At 39.6% G+C, this 23,651-nt stretch overlaps 1 protein-coding gene across 1 annotated transcript; it reads left to right on the top strand.

The window, feature by feature from the left end:
* Positions 1-15,187: 15,187 nt before the first annotated feature.
* On the top strand, positions 15,188-18,923 carry LOC145054147 (cyclase-associated protein 1-like). Its single transcript, XM_079002290.1, has 10 exons — positions 15,188-15,667; positions 16,225-16,393; positions 16,482-16,546; positions 16,722-17,040; positions 17,127-17,274; positions 17,377-17,486; positions 17,768-17,823; positions 17,900-17,956; positions 18,087-18,224; positions 18,539-18,923. The coding sequence occupies exons 1-10, from the start codon at positions 15,395-15,397 to the stop codon at positions 18,623-18,625; spliced, it is 1,422 nt and encodes a 473-aa protein (XP_078858416.1). The 5' UTR covers positions 15,188-15,394; the 3' UTR covers positions 18,626-18,923.
* Positions 18,924-23,651: the final 4,728 nt, after the last annotated feature.

Here is a 23,651-nt window from a genome sequence, read left to right as displayed (position 1 = left end):
CCTTAGATGATGATTTTTGTGTAAAAATCCTCTTGATTCCTTCATAGATCTCGAAATGTGGGTGAGTTATGAGAGAGTTTCCTTGAGAGAAAAGTGAGTGAAATGTGTGTGTGTGTGTGTGTGCTTGAACTCGGACGAGAGCAAGAGAGAGAGGGAGAAAAAGATTAGCTAGACTTGGAAGTATGTGAGTGCATGGATGTTTGAGTCTTCATGCATGGATGTCCCTTGAACAATTGTGAGGTGTCACTCACAAAGTCAATTCTCCTCTTCTTTTGGGCTTGGGCCGAGAATGGGGAGGGTGAGAGGAGGTTTTTGGGCTTTTTGCCCTTAAGCCCATGTTATAGCTAGGTTGGATGATTTTTGGCCTAAAAAAATATAAATATGATTTTTATGACCCATTAGGTTAGATTAGGTTAATTATGGTCCAAAATGGTTCATATAATTAATCTATCTCATTCAAGGCCCAATATGGCCCAAAATATTGAATTAAATGGAAGTGGGTCCAATTAGAGCCCATTTAAGAGTTCTAAGCCCAAGATAGCCAAATTGGAAGCTTATTGGTCCATTGGGCCCAATAAGGAAGTCCTAGTCCAAAATGGACTTAAACAAGAACTTCTAGGGTTTCCAATTGCTAAATGACTATTTGAATTGCTTGCATGGAGTGTTTGATTGAAATTATGCTGACATAGAGTATGCATCATACATGCTCTTATGTTTTTGATTCATAAATTGGTTTAAGTGTTGGTTACAAGGCACAAAAATTCCTAATTGTGACATCATCCCCCCGTTAGAGGAAATTTCGTCCCGAAATTCTTTTGAAAGCTAGATTTGAGAATGCTAGAATAGGTGAGGGTACTTTTGCCTCATTTGATCTTCGCGATCCCACGTGAATTCTGGCCCACGCTTCGCGTTCCACCGTACTTTCACGATCGGGATGCGGCTTTGCTTAGTACGCTTCACCTCCCTGTCCATGATTTTAACCGGTTCTTCAATGAACAGGAGATTCTCGTTGATTTCAATCTCGTCATGGGGAATGACGAGTGTTTCATCTGATAGGCACTTCTTTAGATTGGAGACATGGAACATGGGGTGTACATTGTTTAGCTCCGCGGGTAGCTGCAGTTTGTATGCCACTGGACCTATTCGGGCAACGATCTCGAAAGGTCCAATGTATCGTGGGTTCAGTTTTCCCTATTTTCCGAAACGAATGACTCCTTTCCAAGGTGAGACTTTTAACAGCACTCGATCCCCGATCTGAGTGGTTAGGTGAGATTGGATGGTTATTTGAGAGAGTTTTTGCACGACGATTAGAGTACTCTTTCCGGCTCAATGCATCGGCTACTACATTGGTCTTGCCTGGGTGATACTTGATTACACACTCGTAATCATTTAATAACTCCACCCATCTTCGTTGCCTCATATTCAGCTCTTTCTGATTCAAGATGTGCTGGAGATTCTTGTGGTCTGTGAATATGGTGCACTCTGTACCATAAAGGTAATGCCTCCAAATCTTCAGCGCAAAGACCACGGCTCCCAATTCTAGGTCATGGGTCGTATAATTTACTTCGTGCGTTTTAGTTGGCGGGATGCGTAAGCTATCACTCTTCCACACTGCATGAGAACGCAACCTAAACCCTGATTTGACGTGTCACAGTAGACCACAAAAGCTTCCGTTCCCTCTGGTAGAGATAGTACCGGGGCGCTGCAGAGCATCTGCTTCAGGGTTCGGAATGCAACTTCTTGTTTTTCCGTCCATTTGAATGGTATGCCCTTTTGTGTAAGCGAGGTAAGTGGCTTCGCGATCTTAGAGAAGTTTTGAATGAACCTCCTATAGTAGCCCGCTAGGCCTAAGAATTGACGAATTTCTGTGGGTGTTGTCGGGACGGACCATCCTTCAACGACTTTGACCTTAGAGGGATCCACATGAATTCCATCTTGGCTAACAACATGACCTAGGAAGTTCACGCTACGGAGCCAGAACTCACACTTGGAGAGTTTCGCGTATAGCTTTTCCGATCGCAGAGTTTCTAGGATTTGTCGGAGATGTTGGCCATGCTCTTCTGTGACATCCCCATTTTCACGGCCAGAAAAGACCGATTTTGTTTATGCTTTATAAAAATCAGAGTACTTCATTTTATAAAAATGTTGCGGAATTTGTTCCCAGAAAAACATGGTAAATACGTTATTAAAACATTTTCGAAGAAACGTATTTATTTCATTTTAAAATGTTTGGGATGTCATCGTTAATACCGAAACATAAGCATAAACAGATCTTACAATGATTTACACTAGTGATCTACATCTCTTTTAAATCTCTCAGTGTAATGTCACTTCACTTCGTCACCTATGATATACATAAACTGAGTGGGTAAGGTTGGGAAACCTGGTGAGTACATAGGGTTTTCAACCCACAATAATATAATTATTATGTTCAAACAATCAAACAATCAACCCAATTACCCATCCCCATTATCTTCTTTTAGTCTTCCCTAAAGATATTATCTCAAGGGTCATCTCCTATATCATATTTACTTCTCATCTCCTTACATCGTATTTCCTTATATGATTGTTCCTACGAACTTTATCTAAGGATCATCGCCTACATTGCATAGACAATACTAATCCGGGGGATTACTCCCTCAATATGTGTCTAGCAAGTGTTAGGGTATCATCGCATGATTACATAGTCACAACATCACCTGGACTTGTAAATCATGATAAGGGTTGGTCTATCATCGCATGAATACGTAGCCGCAACATCGCCTGGACTCGTACATCATAATAAGGGTTAGACTATCATCGCATGAATACGTAGTTGCAACATCGCCTGAACTCGTAATTCATCACCTACAGGTTACTAGCCTGCTGGTGTTTCCACGGGGTTGTCTATAATAGTCCGTGGTCGCCATCTATAGTCTGGTAGATGACTACATCTCCACATTGTCGGACGAGGTCGTAGTATCCTACATCACCGATTCATAATCACCTATCTATCCTCACCTAATTATCATCACCTTCCTATCATCACCTATCTCTCATAATTTTATTTCATCACTCACAAACTACTTCATCTACCCATGTTTTATCCCAACATATTTGTAGATATAAAATAAATATACAGTTTAAATCATTTAAAACATGTATAAATCATTCATCCAGCATAGACAACAAGTATTCAAACAATATGCACACATAGCACGTAATTTATATTAAAATACTTCATATCTATGTGTAAGATGAAAGGGACCATGCACTCACCTGAGTAGGTGGTGACTCAGCACTCGGACAGCGCTTCGATACTCTCAAAACGATATTCCTTCGATAAAACCTAGTATCGATACCACTAGGGTTTAGTTTAACGATAACCGCGACAAATTAATTAGTCCGAGTATTATTAAGCGTTAATAATACTCGATATAACTCATAATAATAGCTCAAATAATTATTTTAAGGACCTAATAACATTCCTATAATTATTTGAAAGCTATATTAAAAATTGCGTAAACGTAGCACACTTACAGCGAATTTTATCGAAAACCGGAACTTAATTGGAGCAGCGTTCCCGAGCCGAAAGGCTCTTTTCTCGGAACTCCGGGAGCCTCGGGGCTTCCTTCGGGTGCTAGGGGGTTTACCTAGGCTTTAGGGGGCTTAAGGAGGCTTAGAGAGAGAAACTAGAGAGAGAAAGTGAGTTTGGGAGGTGTGAAGAGAAGGCTAGACCCGGCACCTCTATTTATAGTGCAAAATCTGATGGACTCGTCGAGTCTGATTCATGACTCGCCGAGTTGGTCCATGTGGTGGCCTTCTGGTGGTGCCACGTGTCCAATTCTGGTGGTGCCACGTCACCCCCTATCGCGTATCAGCCTCCGAACTTAGAAAAATCATAACTTTCGCATACGAGCTCCGTTTTCGATGTTCTTTATATCCACGCGTAGGTAAAATCAAGATCTACAACTTTCATTTAGACTCCGTCGGCTAATTCTCGACCGATCTCAAATTTAACTGTAGGAGGCGTTTAGACTGTTAAATGACCGCGAAGAATTCGTAACTCCTTCATACGAACTCCGTTTTCGTCCATCTTTTTACCATTGAGTTCCTATCAATAGATCTTCAACTCTCATTTAGGTCGCGTAAGCCAAAAACCGCTCGAACTAAAATTCGAGTTTCGGGCCGTGCACTGCTAAGTCGAATCTTAGAAAAATCATAACTTCCTCATACGAAGTCAGATTTGGGCGTTCTTTTTACCGACGCTCTTAGTTTAACATATTCTACAACTTTTGTTTAGATTGCTAAGGCTAAATCTCGCTCTATCGTAAATTCACTATTTACACTTCCCGGTGTCGTGTCGGTTTTGTCGTAAAACTTCGACGGGCCATAACTTCTTCGTTATAACTCAGATTTCGGCGTTCTTTATATGTACGGAAACCTCGTGACATATACTACAACTTGGTTAAGATTATTTATTCTAAATAATCTTTTGTCGAAAAGTCGTTTTCGACCCTTATTGCCTCTAAATTGACTAGCCCGGATCTACGGGCGTTACATCTTCCTCGCTTTGGGAATAAACGAGAATGTCGTCAATGAAGATGATGACAAAGTTGTCGAGGAATGGTCGACAGATTCGGTTCATCAGATCCATAAATGCGGCAGGGGCATTTGTTAGACCGAAGGACATTACGACAAATTCATAATGTCCGTAACGAGTTCGGAAAGCGGTTTTAGGAATATCCTCTTCCTGGACTTTGAGTTGATGGTATCCGGACCGTAGATCTATCTTAGAGAAGTAACTAGCTCCTTGGAGCTGGTCAAATAGATCGTCGATTCGTGGGAGTGGATAGCGATTTTTGATAGTGAGTTTATTTAACTCCCTGTAGTCGATGCACATTCTAAAGGATCCGTCCTTCTTTTTTACAAAGAGGACTGGAGCTCCCCATGGCGAGTAAGTAGGTCGGATGAATCCCTTGTCCAGGAGTTCGCTGAGTTGGTTGGACAATTCCTGCATTTCAGCAGGAGCTAGCTGGTAGGGCGATTTAGCGAGAGGAGTTGCTCCTGGAACGAGGTCAATTTGGAACTCAACTTGTCTCTCTGGGGGTACTCCAGGAATATCTTCAGGAAATACGTCTGGGAATTCACGTGCTACGGGAATGTCTTGAATGTTAACCTTTTCCTTGGTTTTATCCACTATGTGAGCCATGAACGTCAAATCGTTCTTTTGTAGATGCTTCTGTGCCTGGATGCACGAGATGAGGCGAAGGTTCGTGCTAGGTTTGTCTTCGTAAATAACTAGGGTTTCGTGATTGGGAAGGTGAAGGCGAACGGCCTTCTCGTGACACATAATTTCAGCATGGTGGGGGCTTAACCAGTCCATGCCAATAATCACATTGAAACTCCTAATGGAAATAGGCATTAAGTCTATTCGAAAGACGTGTTGATTTAAGGTTAGGGTACATCGGTGTAGATTTTCCCAGTGGATTCGGTTTTCCCATTGGCCATTTCCACCGTAAAGGTTTCATTGAGCTTCTGGGGTTGTTGTTTTAATAAATGTTTAAACTTATTGCTCACAAAACTTCGCTCGGCTCTGGTGTCAAATAGGATGCATGCATAAGTGTGGTTTAGGGGAAACGTACCGGTAACAACAGCGGGATCCTGAATCGCCTCCCCCTGACCCATGGTCAGCACCCTTCCTGTTCCTCCATTTCCGGGATTGTTTTTGTTAGGGCAATCTCGGCGGAAATGCCCAGTCCTCCCACACCCATAGCACGTGTGGCTAGGCCCAACATTGTTGCCGCCGGTGTTGATGTTGTTGTTGCGGTTGTTGTTGTTGTTGTTGTTTCCCTGTTGTTGATTCTGAGGAGGGTAAGTCCTGCAATACCTTGCCGTGTGCCCCTTCCGATTGCAACCGGTGCACTGCAGCTCCTTGCACTCTCCATTGTGATGGAAACCGCACTTGTTGCACTTAGGAAGATTACCGGAATAAGGTCTAGGAGCATTCGAAGCAGCTGAGGCTGGAGCATGTGGTGTGGCCGGAACTTGTGCGGTGACAGCATTAACTGCCACTGTCTGCTGCTTCTTAGAAGTCTCGGGGCCTTGACGCCCTTTCCTTTTGTTGTTCTTCCCCTTCTTTCCATCACCTTCCTTCTTGCCTTCAGCCTCCCCTGGCTTCTCACCCTTCTTGTTGTTGTGGTCATACAGCTTCTTCGCCAATCTCTTAGCACTGTCGAAAGTTTCGGGATTTGCAGCTATCACGTTTCCTTGGATCGGAGAGGTTAGTCCCCAGATGAATCGCTCGATCTTCTTTCCTTCCGAGGTGATCATGCCCGGACATAACAGAGATAGTTCACTAAATCTTGATATGTAGGCATCGATATCAGCATTCCATACAGTGAGGTTCCACAGCTCTTGCTCCATTTTTTGAATCTCACCACGAGGGCAGTATTCGGCCATCAGCATTTCCTTCATTTATGTCCATGGCATGGAATTGGCTACGGGGAGTGTCATGGTTTCCACGTGCCCGTTCCACCAAGTGAGTGCTTGGTCGACAAAAGTGCATGCATCAACCTTTACTTTCATCTCTTCAGGGCAATCGCATATTCGAACACCAATTCCACCTTCTCGATCCATCGTTTCAGGGTGATCACTTCTCCGGTGTCGTTAAAGGTTTGTGGTTTGGCGTTTGTGAAGTCCTTGTAGGTACAGGTTTTGGTGGGTCCTTGATTCATTCCATTGTTCGAACTCCCGGCCCCTTGCCCGTTGCCTCCACCGTTGTTCCCTTGGTGAATTTGTGTCATAGTTGCGGTGACCGCATCAGATACGGCTGCCTGGAATGCAGTGGAGTCAACTTCGAAGGGTTGGTCCAGGGTTTCCGCGAGTAGGTCGGCGAGGCATCTTTCTGTCATGAAACAGAAAGATGTTGAATGCATGGGGTTTCTATGAGGTTGTGATCCTACTGGCTAGGTGCATAGTACGAACTTAAGTACTTCTACAAATTAGCATACAATCATGGATTCGCAACACATAGCAATTTGTAATGTCATAATAAAACACGTAAAAGTTCACTAATATTATCCACATTTGATACATGAAAATTTTGCTCGAAAGAGCATACATAAGTGATATTAGTTCGACAGCATAACGGCTCTATGAGTAGTGTATTCACTTAAGCATAGAGTCGGGGTACATAGCATAGATCCTAACGGCCTAGTCAGATAAGCCTATCCCTAATCGCGATGAGCTGTGCCCGGGGGTGGTGCTGAGGAAGTGGATGCTCCCTGAAGACGAGCCACCTGTCGTTCTGTGTCCTAGAGTTGAGACTCCCACCTCACCTGCCTCATATGAAACTCTCGAAGGACATCTCGTGTCTCCTGCTCTGCATGCTCGACCCTAGTCCACAGTTAGCGTACCTGGTCGGCGGTGCTCTGAGCAAGGTCGCCAGTGTTCCGTAACCGTCTCACCATGACCGGAAGTGCTCGATCGGCCGGTCCTCCGTCCCTCAGGTCAAAGAACTCGCGAGACATGCCGAACGGGGGTCGCTGTCCCTGCTGTCTGCTCCATCTCCAAAGATCAATACCCCAGGGGGGTGTAGGACCAGTGGGGCCCACCCGGTAAGCAGGCACCCTAATCGGGTAAGGGGGGTTGATGACTTCGGACTCCACGTCCGAATCACCCCCTTCACTGTCGTCAGGTTCCTCCTCTAAGTTTCATTCATCTTCTTCCTCCTCCTGTTCTTCTTCTGGTTCGGCAGGCTCGCCCTCGGCTCCTGCCTCCGGTTCCCCATCAGATTCCTCCTTGGGGTCTTCCTCAGGCTCTTCGTCGATCCATCCGTTATTTCCTTGGTTAGGGAAGTAAGGATCTCCGGGGTGATGGAAACCAGCCATGCTGTCTGCGAGGGTGTGTAAATATGCTACCATTATCCCTAGGATGCTACAACTATTGTACAGACTAAACAGACGTTCTCTTTTTGGTGATAAAGGGGTATGTTTTTAGGTTCCCTAGCTATCACGATCTCCTCAGAACGTGTGGTAGTGATACCTTGGTAGGAATGTAGTTGATCAAGCTACATCCGTTCCTTGATACAACTAAGAACAGTCATGGATTAACCGAGATACTAGCATTATCTGGTTTGATTCGGTGTTAGGTTCTCGTTCCTAATACAAGCAAGGGTGTTTTATTGTTATGTTTTACTTGTTTTTTTTCAGAGTTGTGTTAGTCCCTCTATTGGTTTATAGTTGCATATCAATATGTGGATATATATATATATATATATATATATATATATATATATATATATATATATATATATATATATGCTAGTTCACTATAAACAGAGCTCTGATACCAACCTGTCACACCCCCGAACCAGACGGCGGAAACGTCCGAGGGCTATTGTGACTCAATTGAATACCATCACAATGATTATACATGAATCATAACATCATTCATCACCATGCATTGAAATATTACAACCGATATTGTTTACATTCAGTACATTGTTTCAAAACATTACAATTCCAAAACATAAACCGTTCGATATTAATTAAACAAACATCATGACATAACTGGACACATTTTTCTTCGATTTACCTGTTACCTGAGAATACAAGTATTTTGGAAAAACGTCAACATATGAAATGTTGGTGAGTTCATAAGTAAGGTTTGAAAAGAAATGATTTGTATAATTTTGAAAACCACAGAAAATCCGATATTTTCTAAAAAAAATGTTGTATATGAGAAAAAGTGTGAAGATCCGTAAGTATGCTTGTTGATTCTTATAAACGTGAATAATTGTTAGACTTTGTATATATATCACATAATCAAGAGTATTGAATTTCCCAGGGAAAACCCGATGTTTTCCCAATACATCAAATTACGTGGCTTAGTTAGTATTATTCCGATACGACGTTGTTTTCTATAATTCCAGGTGACATTGGATTAATTATGGGTTGTGAGTCGTTATAATCACGCATTAATGAAAATGACTATTTTACAACTATACAAACGATCCCTTAGGTGTCGTCCGTACTACTCACTTAATTCAACCACCCTGACTTCTCATAGCCCCACAACCGAGGAGAAAAGAGGGTGCAAAGCCCCCGTTATTTCCATAAGTCGTTCAAGGCTATCGTGAATGCGAAAGGCACTTGGCCCGACTCGCATTTGACTTCTCGACTTTGCTAGCAGTACCAAAGGACCCTGGGGGCCCAACAGCACAATAAAGGTATTGAAAGTCCTTTTACACGGAATTAGGTCATAGTAGGCCCAATAACATGTAAGCGCGTTCCCTTCGGGCCTAAAGATCATGTCATTGGGCTAGCTAGGCCCAACAAGCACGATTTGAAACTTTCGAGCCCAAAGATGGTGTATTGACTTCTCGTAAATTTCCGCCTGTGTATTGAAGTATCATTGTTTATTCATTTTTGATTCGTTATTGATTCGAGACCGAATCAATTCGTTTGGTAACGATATTGGTGTTGAAAGTGTATTTATTATTACGTTTCGCCGGTAGACGTAGTACTCGTATTTTTATTTTAAGGGATTTATGGTTTAAGAATTTGAGTTTATCTTTTTAAACACCTTCTTGAAATAAATTTACACTTTTAACCCTTTGTGTATAACAGAATTTCCATTTTAGTCCTTAAACTATTTTTCTTGACACTTTTAGTATCAAAACTTATTGGAAAGACATTTTTAGCACAAATTTACTTAATAAACAGCTTATGTCCTTCGAAAATGAAATTTTCTCGGTTGAAACCTCCATCTTCGCAACTTTTACAATTTTGGCCCAAGATGGAAAGTTTTTGCATCTTTGGTCCCTTTTTAAGTTGAAAAGCATTTTTGGCCCTTGAATTAGTTTTAGTACACAAGTAATCCCCTGTTTTATAGAAATGTGGAGTTTCAGCCCGTCTAATTTAAAAATCTCGCAATTTGGGGCTTTATTGGGCCGAAAAGCCCATTTTGGCCCTTTATGTTTAAAATTTACATTATTAACCCTTCAAAAGTGTTGATATTCAGAAAATACATATTAGAAACTGTTTAGACTCATCTCAACCTTCAGAATCTATATTTTTTCGTTTTGGGCCCCTTAGTTTTGTATTTTTAGCATTTTGAGCCCAAAAATGGGTTTTAAGTCCAAAAATGTTCATATTAACCAACTAGATTATTTGTATAGACTTGATTAGTGTGAAATGGTATAAGTTACTTATTTCATTCTTCATATTGTAGATCTTGATTTTTAGGTTCTTTCTGGCTAGTATAAACATCACAATCACATAAGATCATACATATAAGCATAAAAATCACACAAGGCATACATTTACTCATAGATCTACACATTTGCTTGTATTCTCCCCCACAAAACTTATAAAAACCGAAAAAGAGGGGGCATGAAGCTCACCTTTGGGTGTGGTTTCGGTTTTTGGAAGAAAATGAGAAGAATTTCGGCCTTAGCAACCTTCCTTGGAAGATTTCGAACTTGAATGCTTCTTAGGTGCTAGATCATGAGTTTGAATGAATTAAGAGGTGATTTTTGGATGAAATGAAGTAGCTAGTTTAAGGATGTAAGAGATTTCTTACCTTAGATGATGATTTTTGTGTAAAAATCCTCTTGATTCCTTCTTAGATCTCGAAATATGGGTGAGTTATGAGAGAGTTTCCTTGAGAGAAAAGTGAGTGAAATGTGTGTGTATGTGCTTGAACTTGGCCGAGAGCAAGAGAGATAGGGAGAAAAAGAGTAGCTAGACTTGAAAGTATGTGAGTGCATGGATGTTTGAGTCTTCATGCATGGATGTCCCTTGAACAATTGTGAGGTGTCACTCACAAAGTCAACTCTCCTCTTCTTTTGGGTTTGGGCCGAGAATGGGGAGGGTGAGAGGAGGTTTTTGGGCTTTTTGCTCTTAAGCCCATGTTATAGCTAGGTTGGATGATTTTTGGCCTAAAAAAATATAAATATGATTTTTATGACCCATTAGGTTAGATTAGGTTAATTATGGTCCAAAATGGTTCATATAATTAATCTATCTCATTCTAGGCCCAATATGGCCCAAAATATTGAATTAAATGGAAGTGGGTCCAATTAGAGCCCATTTAAGAGTTCTAAGCCCAAGATAGCCAAATTGGAAGCTTATTGGTCCATTGGGCCCAATAAGGAAGTCCTAGTCCAAAATGGACTTAAACAAGAACTTCCAGGGTTTCCAATTGCTAAATGACTATTTGAATTGCTTGCATGGGGTGTTTGATTAAAATTTTGCTGACATAGAGTATGCATCATACATGCTCTTATGTTTTTGATTCATAAATTGGTTTAAGTGTTGGTTACAAGGCACAAAAATTCCTAATTGTGACATCAGACCAAAACCCAATAAAAATGAAAATGAAGAGATCTAAGTAATCATTAAGCAAGTTTGAGACTTGCTTATCAGAAAATGTTGCAAATAGAGTGAAGTTTCTAGATCTAAAAGGCTTCTCTTGGTCCCTCAAGCTTCTCCTTATTCCACAAGCTTCAAATACACAAGTTTTCTCTAAAAAATGACTCACAAGCTCACACAAGGTATTAGGGTTTCGAAATTTAGAGTATGGGACTTGGAGGCTGTAAATGAGGCCAACCTATGGAAGTTTAGGTGTTTAAATAGGGTGCAAAACCCTAAAATTTAGGGTTTCAAATTGCCAGTCCTACTCATCGAGTAAACTTTACAACCCGCATCCAATTCCATTCCTACTCCACGAGTTTGGGGCCTCCAAATCGTCGAGTTTCTATACAAAAGTGAATAAATTTTAATTAAATATATATTGGGAAGCATACGTTACACTAGTGGGCCGACATTGGTGCCTTCGACCCACGGTACAATGAGGCGAAACTCACCTGAATCAAAAAATTATGAAGACTGCGATACAATTCCTTTTCAACACTGCTTGTTCCTACAAATCTACTAATACCATAACTAGATAGAATCTCAGTCAATAGCCCAAAATCCTCAAGTTTGACCCAAAGTCAAACTTGGTCAAAAAGTCAACAGTAAAAGGTCACCAGTCAACGAAAGTCAACAGTCAATAGACCCTCACAACGTGAACATCTATGGCTCACTTCATGATCCACTACATGACAAAATAATTGGGTCTCTCAATCCTCACAACGTGACATGCATCTCCTTCACGTCGTGAGATCCGCATGTGAGCCATTTTGATCCAAAAGCTCTTAATCTGTTAAGCCACTAATCCATATTTTCCAGGAGACTTCCTAACACTCCTAAGACCATAAAAATCGATGCTTTAAAGTCTTATATGTCCAACACAAGACTTGAGCTCAAACTAGGTCATCCACGGAGATAAAGGAGGTAATTTCTCAAACATGGACTCAAACATCCTTCAAACTTCACATCCATGACATATAAGCACGAAGGGACCCCTTGGACCTATAAAGTTGCCAACTAGATGGATTCCTAACACTCTAACTATTGAACCATGGCCAAACATGTATAAAACTTTAGATCTAGCAACAAGGAAACATAAAGTTTGGATCTTGGTAACTTACAATGGTCCAGAAGTGTAGCTAAAGGTTGCAAATGGATCTTCCAAGCTGAAACTATGCTTCAATGGTGTTATTTTGTTCTTCAAACCACCAAGACTCCACCAAAAGCTCAAGAATCACAATAAGAGGCTTGGGTTAGGGTTTTTCTGAGTTTAGGGATGCAGGAGGCTGTTTAGGAACCCTAAAATGAGGTTTATGGGGTTTAAATACGAAGGAAACCCTAAAAGATCATGGGGTTGTGATATAACGCATCTCACGTCGTGAGCTCTTATTGCTCACGTTGTGAGCTCATCATAATTCAACATTTTCATTTAGATACTAATCACCTCGTTACCCTTATATGGTTCACGTCATGAGCCTTGGTTTTACCAAAAAAACATGCCTTTGACTCCTTGAAACCCTAAATCGATATGATCTAGAAAACCGGGTGTTACATGAAAACTACGTGGCTGTGATGCTAAGACATTTGAAAAGTGTTATAGTCCAGTGTAAGATGAACAAACTTAACTTTCTGTTTACATATACACATACACACACATATATGTATATATGTATATATATATATATATATATATATATATATATATTGCTTATTTGACATGAGTTTTCCAACTTACAGTGAAAAACTTATTGAATCCTAATAACATCAGAGGTTTGTTATCTTTCTTTGTGTTGTTTGGATCTAATCGAGTTGGTTTCAATGTACAAATATAAAATAATCAAATCCAACATTTAAGATTGCCATATTTAGGTAAAATTTGATCAATTCAAGTTCAATATAGTTTCCTTTTTTCCTAACACTATGCTAGCTTAGCAATGGAATGTTTCATTCCTTCCCAGGTTCCATAATAACAAACCATATTCATGCATAATAGAGACCAAATTTAACATGGAAGAGTTAAAAACTATAAATGTGCATATAAATGAAAAAGGTTGAAATTTGATCGATTAAAAACTCCACCCCTTCGTCTTTATGTACATCACAAGAATGACACAAGTGCAAGAACAATAAACATAATGTATGATTATCACCATTTAAAATTTTATTGTTCTTACCATCCCATGCAAAATTGTTCCATGTATCACTCTATAACTCAACTCCAACCCAAGCTTAGTGGCCCTAAAACCCACGCATGTTACATCATTTCCATGACCAAGCTCCAAAGTTGAGACCTTGAAAGGAGCAAATAAACAAATTAAATACAAATACAGAAGCAACGCTCAATGAATATGTTTTAGTAGGCATGTGTATTTCATTGAAGCATTTTAGCAAATACTTGGCGTACGTGTAACCAAGTCCAGTAAATATTAGACATTTCTTGCTTCTAGATCAAAATTAGCAATAAAATGATTTGTTGCAAAATTAAACAACCAACTTGCATTCACAATTAATTGATTCAAATGTCAAGAACAAAACTTACCAGTGATGTGAAAAAAGTCAAAAACATAATAAAACAAAGATGATGATGGGGTGGTGCTCGTTGATTTGAAAAATCTTAGCTGGGAAGAAATGTGGTGGTGGAAGCCAAAAAGAAGGTGAAACAAAGTCGTTACCAAAAGGAAGCATAATAGCAGTAGCCAACAACTGATGATGGAGGTGGAATCTTGCATCAATCGGCGATATGGAGGAAAATAGTTGAAATCACAGCAGTGAACAATCTTTGTTAAAATTTTTCAATCAAATAGAAAATTCCACATAAAAATAGTTCAATTACCATGTAAGATCCGAATTTTACATACCTTTAAGATTAGTGATTATAACTTTGGGTAACGAGAGCCTCGATAAGCACACAAAGAAAGGTGAATCGCATATCCAGTAAATGTCACACAAAACCTCATAATCGGTGGGTGTTATATAGAGGCAATTTAGGGTAAACGTGGGCAGTTGTCCGATGGATACACATGCGTGCTGCAGTTGAATCCAATCTCCATTCTTAAATGTATGCAACCGTGGGGAAGAAAGACGGGAAGGATACATGGAGAAGTGGGAGGTTGACGAAGTATTGGTAGGTTTAAGGGGGTGTTTGTATCGACTTTTAAACTAACTTTTGACTTTATCTTTTAGAAAAAATCCAAAAAGATGTTTGGGTAAAATGAAAATAACTTTTTAATCAACTTTTGCTATAATGTAAATTCCAGCTTTTTGAAAAGTCACGAAATTACATTTATAACCCCATCTAAAAGTTAAACCATGTCATTTTTAGTCCTTTTTAGTCATTTTACATGTAAAAGTTAAACCAAACATTTTAATTTTTGATTTTTTCCCTTCAAAAGCTAATACAAACACATTTTAAAAAACAACTTTTACAAAAAGGACTTTTGCCCCACAAAAACTAAGCCAAACACCCTCTAAGATGTGCTAGGAGGTTGAAGAGGAAGATGTGGTTGAGATCGGTAACCACAAAAAAACCTATATATAGGGATTTAGAACAACTGTGATGAACAATTGAAGCTATCCAACGGTGCCAAAGGGCAAAGTGGTTATCGATGTTCCGTGCTTATTATTAATAATAATTGTCAAAAATATTTTGATAATTAAATCATAGTATGAGGTCCATCAGGTAGTTATGTTAAACATTGGGGTATTCATAGTATGAGGTCCATACGGTAAATATTGTAAACTTGGTTACTTGGGGTTTTGTTGCAATTCTCTTCATATTTTTTTATGAAAAAGAAGTTGAAAAAACAAGAAAAAACATAAACCCGATATCATCTCCAGTCCAAAGCAACTATCTCCTTTCTTTCGGCGTTTAAAAGACAAACAGATAGCCCACGACTCAACGCCAGTTATATCAGATCTGCTTTATGTGCTCGTATTCTAGAGAGAGAAACTAAACTAATAAAGGAAGAGAGAGTCGAAGTTGGAGGCACGTTTCGATGGAGGAGAAGTTGATACAGCGGTTGGAGTCCGCCGTAGCACGGCTGGAGTCGCTTTCTGTTGGTTCGCAGTCCCGAGGCGTCGACCTTGATGCGATGGCCGCGTCGACGGATCCGTCGATCATCGCATTTGAAGATCTTTTGACGGAATACGTCGGCAAGGTTTCGAGTATTGCGGCGAAGATTGGGGGACAAGTTCAGGACGTTACTAATGTACTTAGTGAAGCTTTCTGTGTTCAAAAGGAGCTTCTCATCAAGATCAAGCAAACTAAGGTTAGTTTTGACCAATTCCTGATTTGTAATTCTAATCCGTATCATATGTATTCTGTTTCTATGAAGTTAGGTTAGTCACAGTGAAAATTAGTTGGCTCCTCAGGACATTGTTGCTTTTAGTCTGATTCAGCTAAGTTATTGCTAAATTGCAATTTTGCATTCGGAATCATTACTTGTTGGATTGACTTCTCCTTGATCACATAATTGCGTTTGTAGAACGCGGTGTAATGAAACCTGATATGAGCAGGGTTGAAATACTGAGAGTTTGACACGATTGTTCAGAAAATGATATTGCTAGGTCTGTTAGAAATGAATCGGTTAAAGGTCAACTGCTTTTCAGTTGTTAAGCCTTATATGAATTCATCTGAAATCGGTATTATATTTCTTTGATCAATGATTAATCAATTACATTTTATTTAGCTTTTTCACCTAGGAGTCTTAGGATGAAGGTTAATCATTGCTCCATCCCATCCCCAATGCTTCACTATTCTTGTTGTTCGATATTTTCTATTTGGTGCAATGATGTTGATGCTTTTTTGTGCATTTGATTCATGCAGAAACCTGACATGGTAGGATTGGGTGAATTCCTCAAGCCATTAAATGAAAAACTAATGAAAGCAATCAGCATGACAGAAGGAAGGCGATCTGATTTCTTCAACCACTTAAAATCTGTCGCCGAGAGTCTAACAGCTTTAGCATGGATTGCATATGTGGGCAAAGATATGGGTGAGAAGCATTCTTCATGTTTTGTGTTTTAACAAATCCCATATTGCGTCTTGCATCAGGTTATTCATTCTCAATGTCATTTCCCCAGGAATGAGCATGCCTATTGCACATGTGGAAGAATCTTGGCAGGCAGCTGAATTCTACAACAATAAGGTACTATAGTCTATCTTCTTGTAAGCTTATTCACTTCAATTTCTTTATTTAAGGTTATTTATCCACCCTTCACCTTCTATTTGGCCATTACACTGTCATCAAGATCAAGCACAACTGTTGGATTCTTTTTAGTCAGAAGTTTTGAAGCTATCAACATTGATATTGTTTGTTGTAGGTTCTTGTAGAATATAGAAATAAGGATGCGAATCATGTGGAGTGGGCTAGAGCTCTAAAAGAACTTTATATACCTGGATTAAGGGATTATGTGAAGAGTCATTATCCTTTGGGACCCGTATGGAGTGCCACAGGGGCAGCTGTATCTGTATCTGCTTCTGCCCCACCAAAAGCTGCTTCTAAACCAAGTGGTCCTGCTCCTCCACCCCCTCCACCTGCATCACTCTTCACCTCTGAATCTTCTCAGCCATCTTCATCCCGCCCAAAGGTAGGAATGGCTGCTGTTTTTCAAGAAATTGGTTCAAAGCCAGTTACTGCTGGTAGGTAGCTTTCCTTCTTTGTTACTACATTCATTCATTCGATTTGGTTTGGTTTGGTTTATTGACTATATTGTTGATGCATTTAGGATTAAGAAAGGTGACAGATGATATGAAGACCAAGAATCGTTCAGATAGAGCTGGCTTTGTGAGTACTGGTGAGAAAGAAGTTCGTGCAACTGCAGCATCTGTTTCTAAAGTTGCTCCTCCAAAGTTTGAGCTTCAAATGGGTCGCAAGTGAGTACATATTATTGGTTGTGCTATGCTTCATTATCAGACATATGAAATATTGGCATCAGGTTGTTAATAGCAGTGTATGCCCTTTTTCATCATATGCAGATGGGTTGTTGAGAATCAAATCGGGAAGAAGGATCTGTTGATCGAAAAGTGTGATTCGAAGCAAACGGTGTACATTTTCGGATGCAAAGATTCAGTTCTACAAATTAAAGGTTTTTAATTGAGTTATCTTGATTCAATTATTTCTTTAAGATGCTTAAGTAGTGTTTGGCATTTGGTAATCAAAGAGGGAATGGAATGAAAACATTCTGTAAACAGTTTTTTAGTGTCGTGTATTTTGTAATTGTACATGACAAACAACATGTTTAACAGGCTCATTCCATTCCCTCAAACCAACCAAAACATGATAATGGAATGTAATGACTCATTCTATTGCATTGTTCTTTGTTCAATCCATTCTCTACCAACAGAGACCCTTAATTTATCTGTGCAGGGAAAGTTAACAACATAACTGTTGATAAATGCACAAAAATGGGTGTAGTATTCACGGTGAGTTATGAAACTATAGTTGTCTATATTTGAACAAGAAAGAGCTAATTGAATGACATTTGAACTCCAAAAACAGGATGTTGTTGCTGCTTGTGAAATTGTTAATTGCAATAGTGTTGAGGTCCAATGCCAGGTATGGCATACATCTTATTTCTTGTAGTAATTTTATATGATTCTTGAGTGATTTATACTAATATTATTGAATGTGTGGTGGGTGGCTATTGACTATTGAGTATTGTTATTTTGGGATTTAAATTATATAGGGTACAGCCCCTACTATTTCAGTGGACAACTCAGCAGGTTGCCAGCTGTACTTGAGCAAGGATTCTTTAGAGGCTTCTATAACAACTGCCAAGTCTAGTGAAATTAATGTGTTGGTGCCTGGTCCTGACAATGATTTGGTATGTTCCCTTTTTTATAAATTACATTTTTAGAAATCAGTCATTTTGTTAATTTGCATTTAACAAATCTGATATTCCCTATCTAGAAGATGAATTAAATTATGAATCCCAAAATAAGGTTTTATTTAGATTTTCATAAATTAAGTTGACTGTGATTATCGATGGAGAGGTTTAATCATAAATCATATAATAATGTAATGATTATGAGAACATTAGTTTTGCGTTTAATAAAGTGTATCCGTATATTACTAGCATAGCTGTATAACATAGAATGTTGACAAGTTTTGCAATATATTTATTGCATTGCATTGCAGGTGGAGCATGCTTTACCACAGCAGTACATTCATAGTTTCAAGGAAGGACAATTTCTAACAACACCCGTCTCCCACTCTGGAGGGTAACTCAATGGGTCAAACCAACTGTTATATGTTGTTATAACTCATTTTTCAAATATCTTGTTTTTTTTTTACCCAGTTGAGTCATATGAGTGTTTGTTTGAATGCTGGAGGTGCCAATTTAGTTGCTAAAGGTTTCAACATTCCAAAATTCTGAGTATACCAATCTGCTTGTATTTAGCAGAATTTGTTGCTGCTGATTGAGTGCTTTGATTTTTTTTTTCTTTTTTTGTGTTTTGTATTAATACTACGGTGTTTCATGAGGAAAAAAAATATAAAGATGATTTGCAGTTGAAAAGTGAAATATCCTTCTGTATTGTGAAATGCTTTTGCAGAAACAGTTGGGGGCCCTTGATGCACTCTAGATTTAGCAACTACTTATTACAAGAATTTTGTGAGTGGTTTGGGTATGTGTAAAGAAAAGAAATTTTCTGATCTACTCTACTGTGGGTTTTGCATATGGTAGGACTTAGGAGTCTCATGTCTCCCACGAAAGTGTTTTTATAGGAGAGGATGGAACAAAGAGAATGAATGAAATTGTGAAATGACCCCAGTCCGACTCATTTTTTTATTACAATAATTTTGTAAATTATGTTATTAGATAATTATATCAAAATCAGTTATTCTAGTATTCTTAATTTTGAAATATATACCATTTTATTAAATAAAAAATGCATTCACAATAAGTTTGAAATGTAAAGATTAAATTTCATTACTTTTTAATATCAATTTAATTTATTATATAACATTTCCTAAAAACAGATATTACATTCAAAACAACAAAGGATGGATCTTCTCAAGTTTGTACGGCTCACAATTGGTGGTCTTAAACTCTTCTAAAACAAAAGAGGAAAATTTGATTACCTTTCAAAGCCGGATAAATGATCCACATATCTCCTCATGCGGAAACATGACCTTATGACATGCAAAGATTGCAAGGTGCTCACGTTGAAGTTTGGGCATCACACAAGGTAAGTTGTTGGTCATGGACCTACCCATGAGAATGAGAGCAGGGGGAGACAAGGAATTTGAACCAAAGATTCTTTGGAAAACTTAAAGGCTTTGACAACGAAAACTTTTATGGAGATGGTTGTCTTAGAAACTCGGGTGCTAAAACATAATCACAATTACAATTGACACTAATTCCAACCTAACACAAGTAACATAAAGAAAACCCGACTAAGAATGAGTCACAAGGTGTGTTACAGCCCCAAAAAATGCTCCCAAGGGAGTCTCACGGTCATTAGGGACCAGATGAACATTGACGACCATCGAAGTTCACCGGAGCCAGTGGCTACGACAATCATTAGGGACCCAGCTGATAATTTAATTATGGAAGACGAAGACCTCTAATTCCCGAGGAATTAAATGCGTATGTGTGTCACGTGCGTTTAGATTCATACAAAGGAATTAATTTAAAGGCATGTGAGGATCTCGAAACCACCACAGATAATTTCACTTCGGACATGGGTTAGACTTCGGGTCTTAGGTCAGCACCAAGCACTTCGAACCATATACTCTTACCCGGATCCAATTCTTATCAAAACAACTCATGCCCACTCAATCCATGCTTCTCTATGGAAGGAGACAGAACCCTTTTACCCGAATTTGGAGAATCATACATCAAACGAAGGAGGATTAAAAAGGGCACTGTAATCTCCCAGCACAATACCATAACCCCTTGATGCTTAAATCAAGAACTTGTATCCCCAACTAAATCATCATCCTCGACATTTCTTCCCAAGATCCCTACACCCACCTTGCTCATAGATCTAAATCAAACGATCCCAAACCCCAACTCGAGTAATGTTTCCATCTCTAATACCTGCTCAAATGCAATTGATATATTCAGTCTCATCAAGATTGGGAATGTGGTGTGTTTTCAATTTGGGGAATGCGATAAAGACACGTTGGTTGGAATCCTTGACACCAACAAGGGGATGGAGGATTTAGTTCCGGTACTAAAAGAATCCACTAGGTCTCAAGATCATGGGTGTAATATCCAGAACCCTAAGGTACTAAAACTGATTCTTTTATATTGCATTATGAGGGTCCTCACGACGTGAGATCTTGGGGATCACGACGTGAGTGACCATTGACCTATTGAACCATGTTTTTGGAAACTCACGATGTGAGGCCCCAAACCCTAATTTTCGGGTATTTAAGTGAATAAGAGGGTAGGGATATCCATCCTCAACCTCTCCCACCCTCTAAGCCTCTGGAAAACGCAATCTCGACCCTCTTGAAGTTCTTAGGCATTTTTGAGATCTTTGAAGCATTCTTTGGTGGTTTTTGGCTACTTGAAGTGGAAGAAGACCTTGGTTGAGCAACCTCTTAGCGTTTTGGCTCCTACCTTGCAATCTCTTGGAGCTTTTGGACCATTGTAAGTCTTAAAGCTTGGACCTTTCTACCTTTTTCATTATAGATCTAAGTTAGAAGCTCCTTTTTGCATGTTTGGGCAGGATTGCTTGCATGGGATCCATAAAGTTGGCAACTTGATGGATCATTGACTCATTCTATTCAATATAATATTTGGATCTGAGTTTTTGTGTAGTTTGGGACTACAAGTTTGAGTCTAGATCTCATTTTCCCCACTTTTGGTCTAGTAAGAGTTTGAGTCATGCATTGGACATGCATGACTAAAAAGCCATGATTTTTATCATCCTTTGGGTAAAGGAAGACCCCAGGAAAGTCCCAAGCTATAGCTGTAAGGAATAAGAGCTTAATATTTTAAGTTGGTTAGTACAGATCTCACGATGTGAGGATTAGGACTATCACATTGTGAGAATGCTGACCATCCGGGCTATTTTGTCCGGATTAGGTCACGACGTGACTCAGGGTTAGGTAGCGACGTGATAGGGACTGGAACCTTGTTGATGAGCTGAGTTGACTCGTTGAGTCGGAACTAGGTCGAGTGATTATGGTTTTCTTTAGGTCTTGAGGGGGTTGAGGATGAGCAAACCCTAGCCTTCTCATTCCTTTAAATAGGGAGAAAACCCAAAAAATTAGGTTTTTTCATTAAACGGCTGCCACGCCGTGGCGGTCATTTAAAACTCGCGATGCATCTACCATTACCACATCATGGGGTGCCTCCACCATGACATGGCACCATCCAAAATACATTAAATTTAAATACCTCCATTGATCTGAATGTTATAATTATCCCCCAATTGAATTAGACTTCTTCCTCGAAGTTCGCTGCTGCAAACATCTCGGGGTAATGCTCCCTTATCTCGTCCTTAGGCTCCTATGTCCATTCAGAACCTTTTGGTGTTGCCACTGCACCTTCAGGAGATCCGCAACTATGTTACGCAGAGTCTTCGTCCTCCTGTCAAAGGTCGTCACTGGGATCTCTATATAATTCAAGCGGTCATCCACCTGAATGTCCTCCACTGGAACCACTGCGGAATCATCAACCAAACATTTCTGCAACTGAGAGACATGAAAAGTGCTACGAATCTGAATGAGCTCCTCGGGCAGATCCAAACAATATGCGACCCTACCTGCCCAGGCTAAAACCCTGAAAGGACCAATATACATGGGGTCCATCTTGCCCCGCTTCCTGAATAGAATTACACCTTTCCAAGGTGACACCTTCAAGAGTACCATGTCCCCAACCTAAAACTCCAAGTATGAATGGCATCGATCTGCGTAACTCTTATGTTGCCTCTGTGATGTCTGAAGTCTACCGCGAACTTGCTGAATCAAATTCGTTGTCTTGAGTACCACCTCCGTACTCCCCATGACCCGTCGATCGACCTCACCCAAACATATCGAGGTCTTGCACTTCCTTCCATAGAGCATATCAAAAGGATGTCGATCAATTTTGGCGTGATAATTGTTGTTATACGAAAATTACGCCAAAGGAAGATACATATCCCAACTACCGCCAAAATCCAAAACACATGCCCGCGACATGTTCTCCAATGTTTGGATAGTCTGCTCGCTCTGACCATCATTCAGCGAGTGGAAATTCGTACTGAAATGCAGACGGGTATCCAAATCATCGTTGAATCTCTTCCAGAACCTGGAAGTAAATAGAACATCCCTACCAGAGACCATAGAAACTGGCACCCCATGCTGTGCCACCACTTCCCGAATATAGATATCAATTAACTTCTCCGCCGAAATACTCTCCTGGATAAAAATAAAATGTGCGCTCTTGGTCAATCGATCCATGATGACCCATATCGAATCCACTTTGTGCGCCATCCGAGGCAATTTGGTGATAAAATACATCATAATCTCTCCCCATTTCCAAACGGGAACTTCCAAGGCTCCATTTTGTCATGAGGTCGCTGATGCTTGGCCTTGACTTTCCTGCAAGTCAAACACCTCTCCACATACCATGCCACGTCTTGCTTCATACACGACCACCAATAGTCAAGCTGGAGATCTCTATACATCTTTGTCGCTCCGGGATGAATAGAGAATCTTGACTTGTGCGCCTCCTCCATCAAAATCTGACACGCACCACCCCAATAGGGAATACACAACCTCCGATGAAGGGTCAATAATCGTCGACTATACGGTCACTCTATTCTTATGCTCTTCCTTTATAGCCTCAACTTGAGTCTCTCAAATCTGCTCTAAAAGTGGGGTAATCATTTCCATCCTCAAACACAAATCCCAGATCGAAGCAGCAACCGAGTAAAAGCGTTTTCTTGATTGTTGCGATCCATGAGGTGCAAATTAAAATCATGGTCAATTAAAGGTGGTGGTTGGTTTTCCTATCCATTAGTGTGGTTCGAGGGAAGAGGAAGAAACGAGTAAAAAATGGTAATTTAAAAAGAAGAGATCTTCCTATATTAATAAAATGATAGTTATTAGTGTCACTTGTCATTTTATCACAATTTACGCTTTCTTTTCAAATTCTCTATAAAAACGACACTTATCAATTTATCATTATTTTTTATTTTTTTAAAAGTATTAATGTTGATAATAAGTTATGCAGTTATTTATTTGATCCCTGATTTTTAGAAGAAATTTAAATTCTCTTGAATAAGTTTCGGTTATTATTATCAATAATTAA

Source organism: Lactuca serriola, chromosome 5 (assembly GCF_051521515.1).
Source record: "Lactuca serriola cultivar US96UC23 chromosome 5, Lser_US96UC23_V15, whole genome shotgun sequence".
In the NCBI taxonomy this organism is placed as follows: domain Eukaryota; kingdom Viridiplantae; phylum Streptophyta; class Magnoliopsida; order Asterales; family Asteraceae; genus Lactuca; species Lactuca serriola.
Note: the sequence above shows the minus strand (reverse complement) of the source record. Positions and strands in the feature narration are given on the sequence as shown.

Excerpts from the sequence above, each read along its gene's own strand:
- LOC145054147 (XM_079002290.1), top strand. The coding sequence starts at position 15,395 with ATGGAGGAGAAGTTGATACAGCGGTTGGAGTCCGCCGTAGCACGGCTG. Across the intron at positions 17,487-17,767 it reads TTCAGTTCTACAAATTAAAG|GGAAAGTTAACAACATAACT; the intron begins GTTTTTAATTGA and ends TTATCTGTGCAG. Across the intron at positions 18,225-18,538 it reads CTGGTCCTGACAATGATTTG|GTGGAGCATGCTTTACCACA; the intron begins GTATGTTCCCTT and ends ATTGCATTGCAG.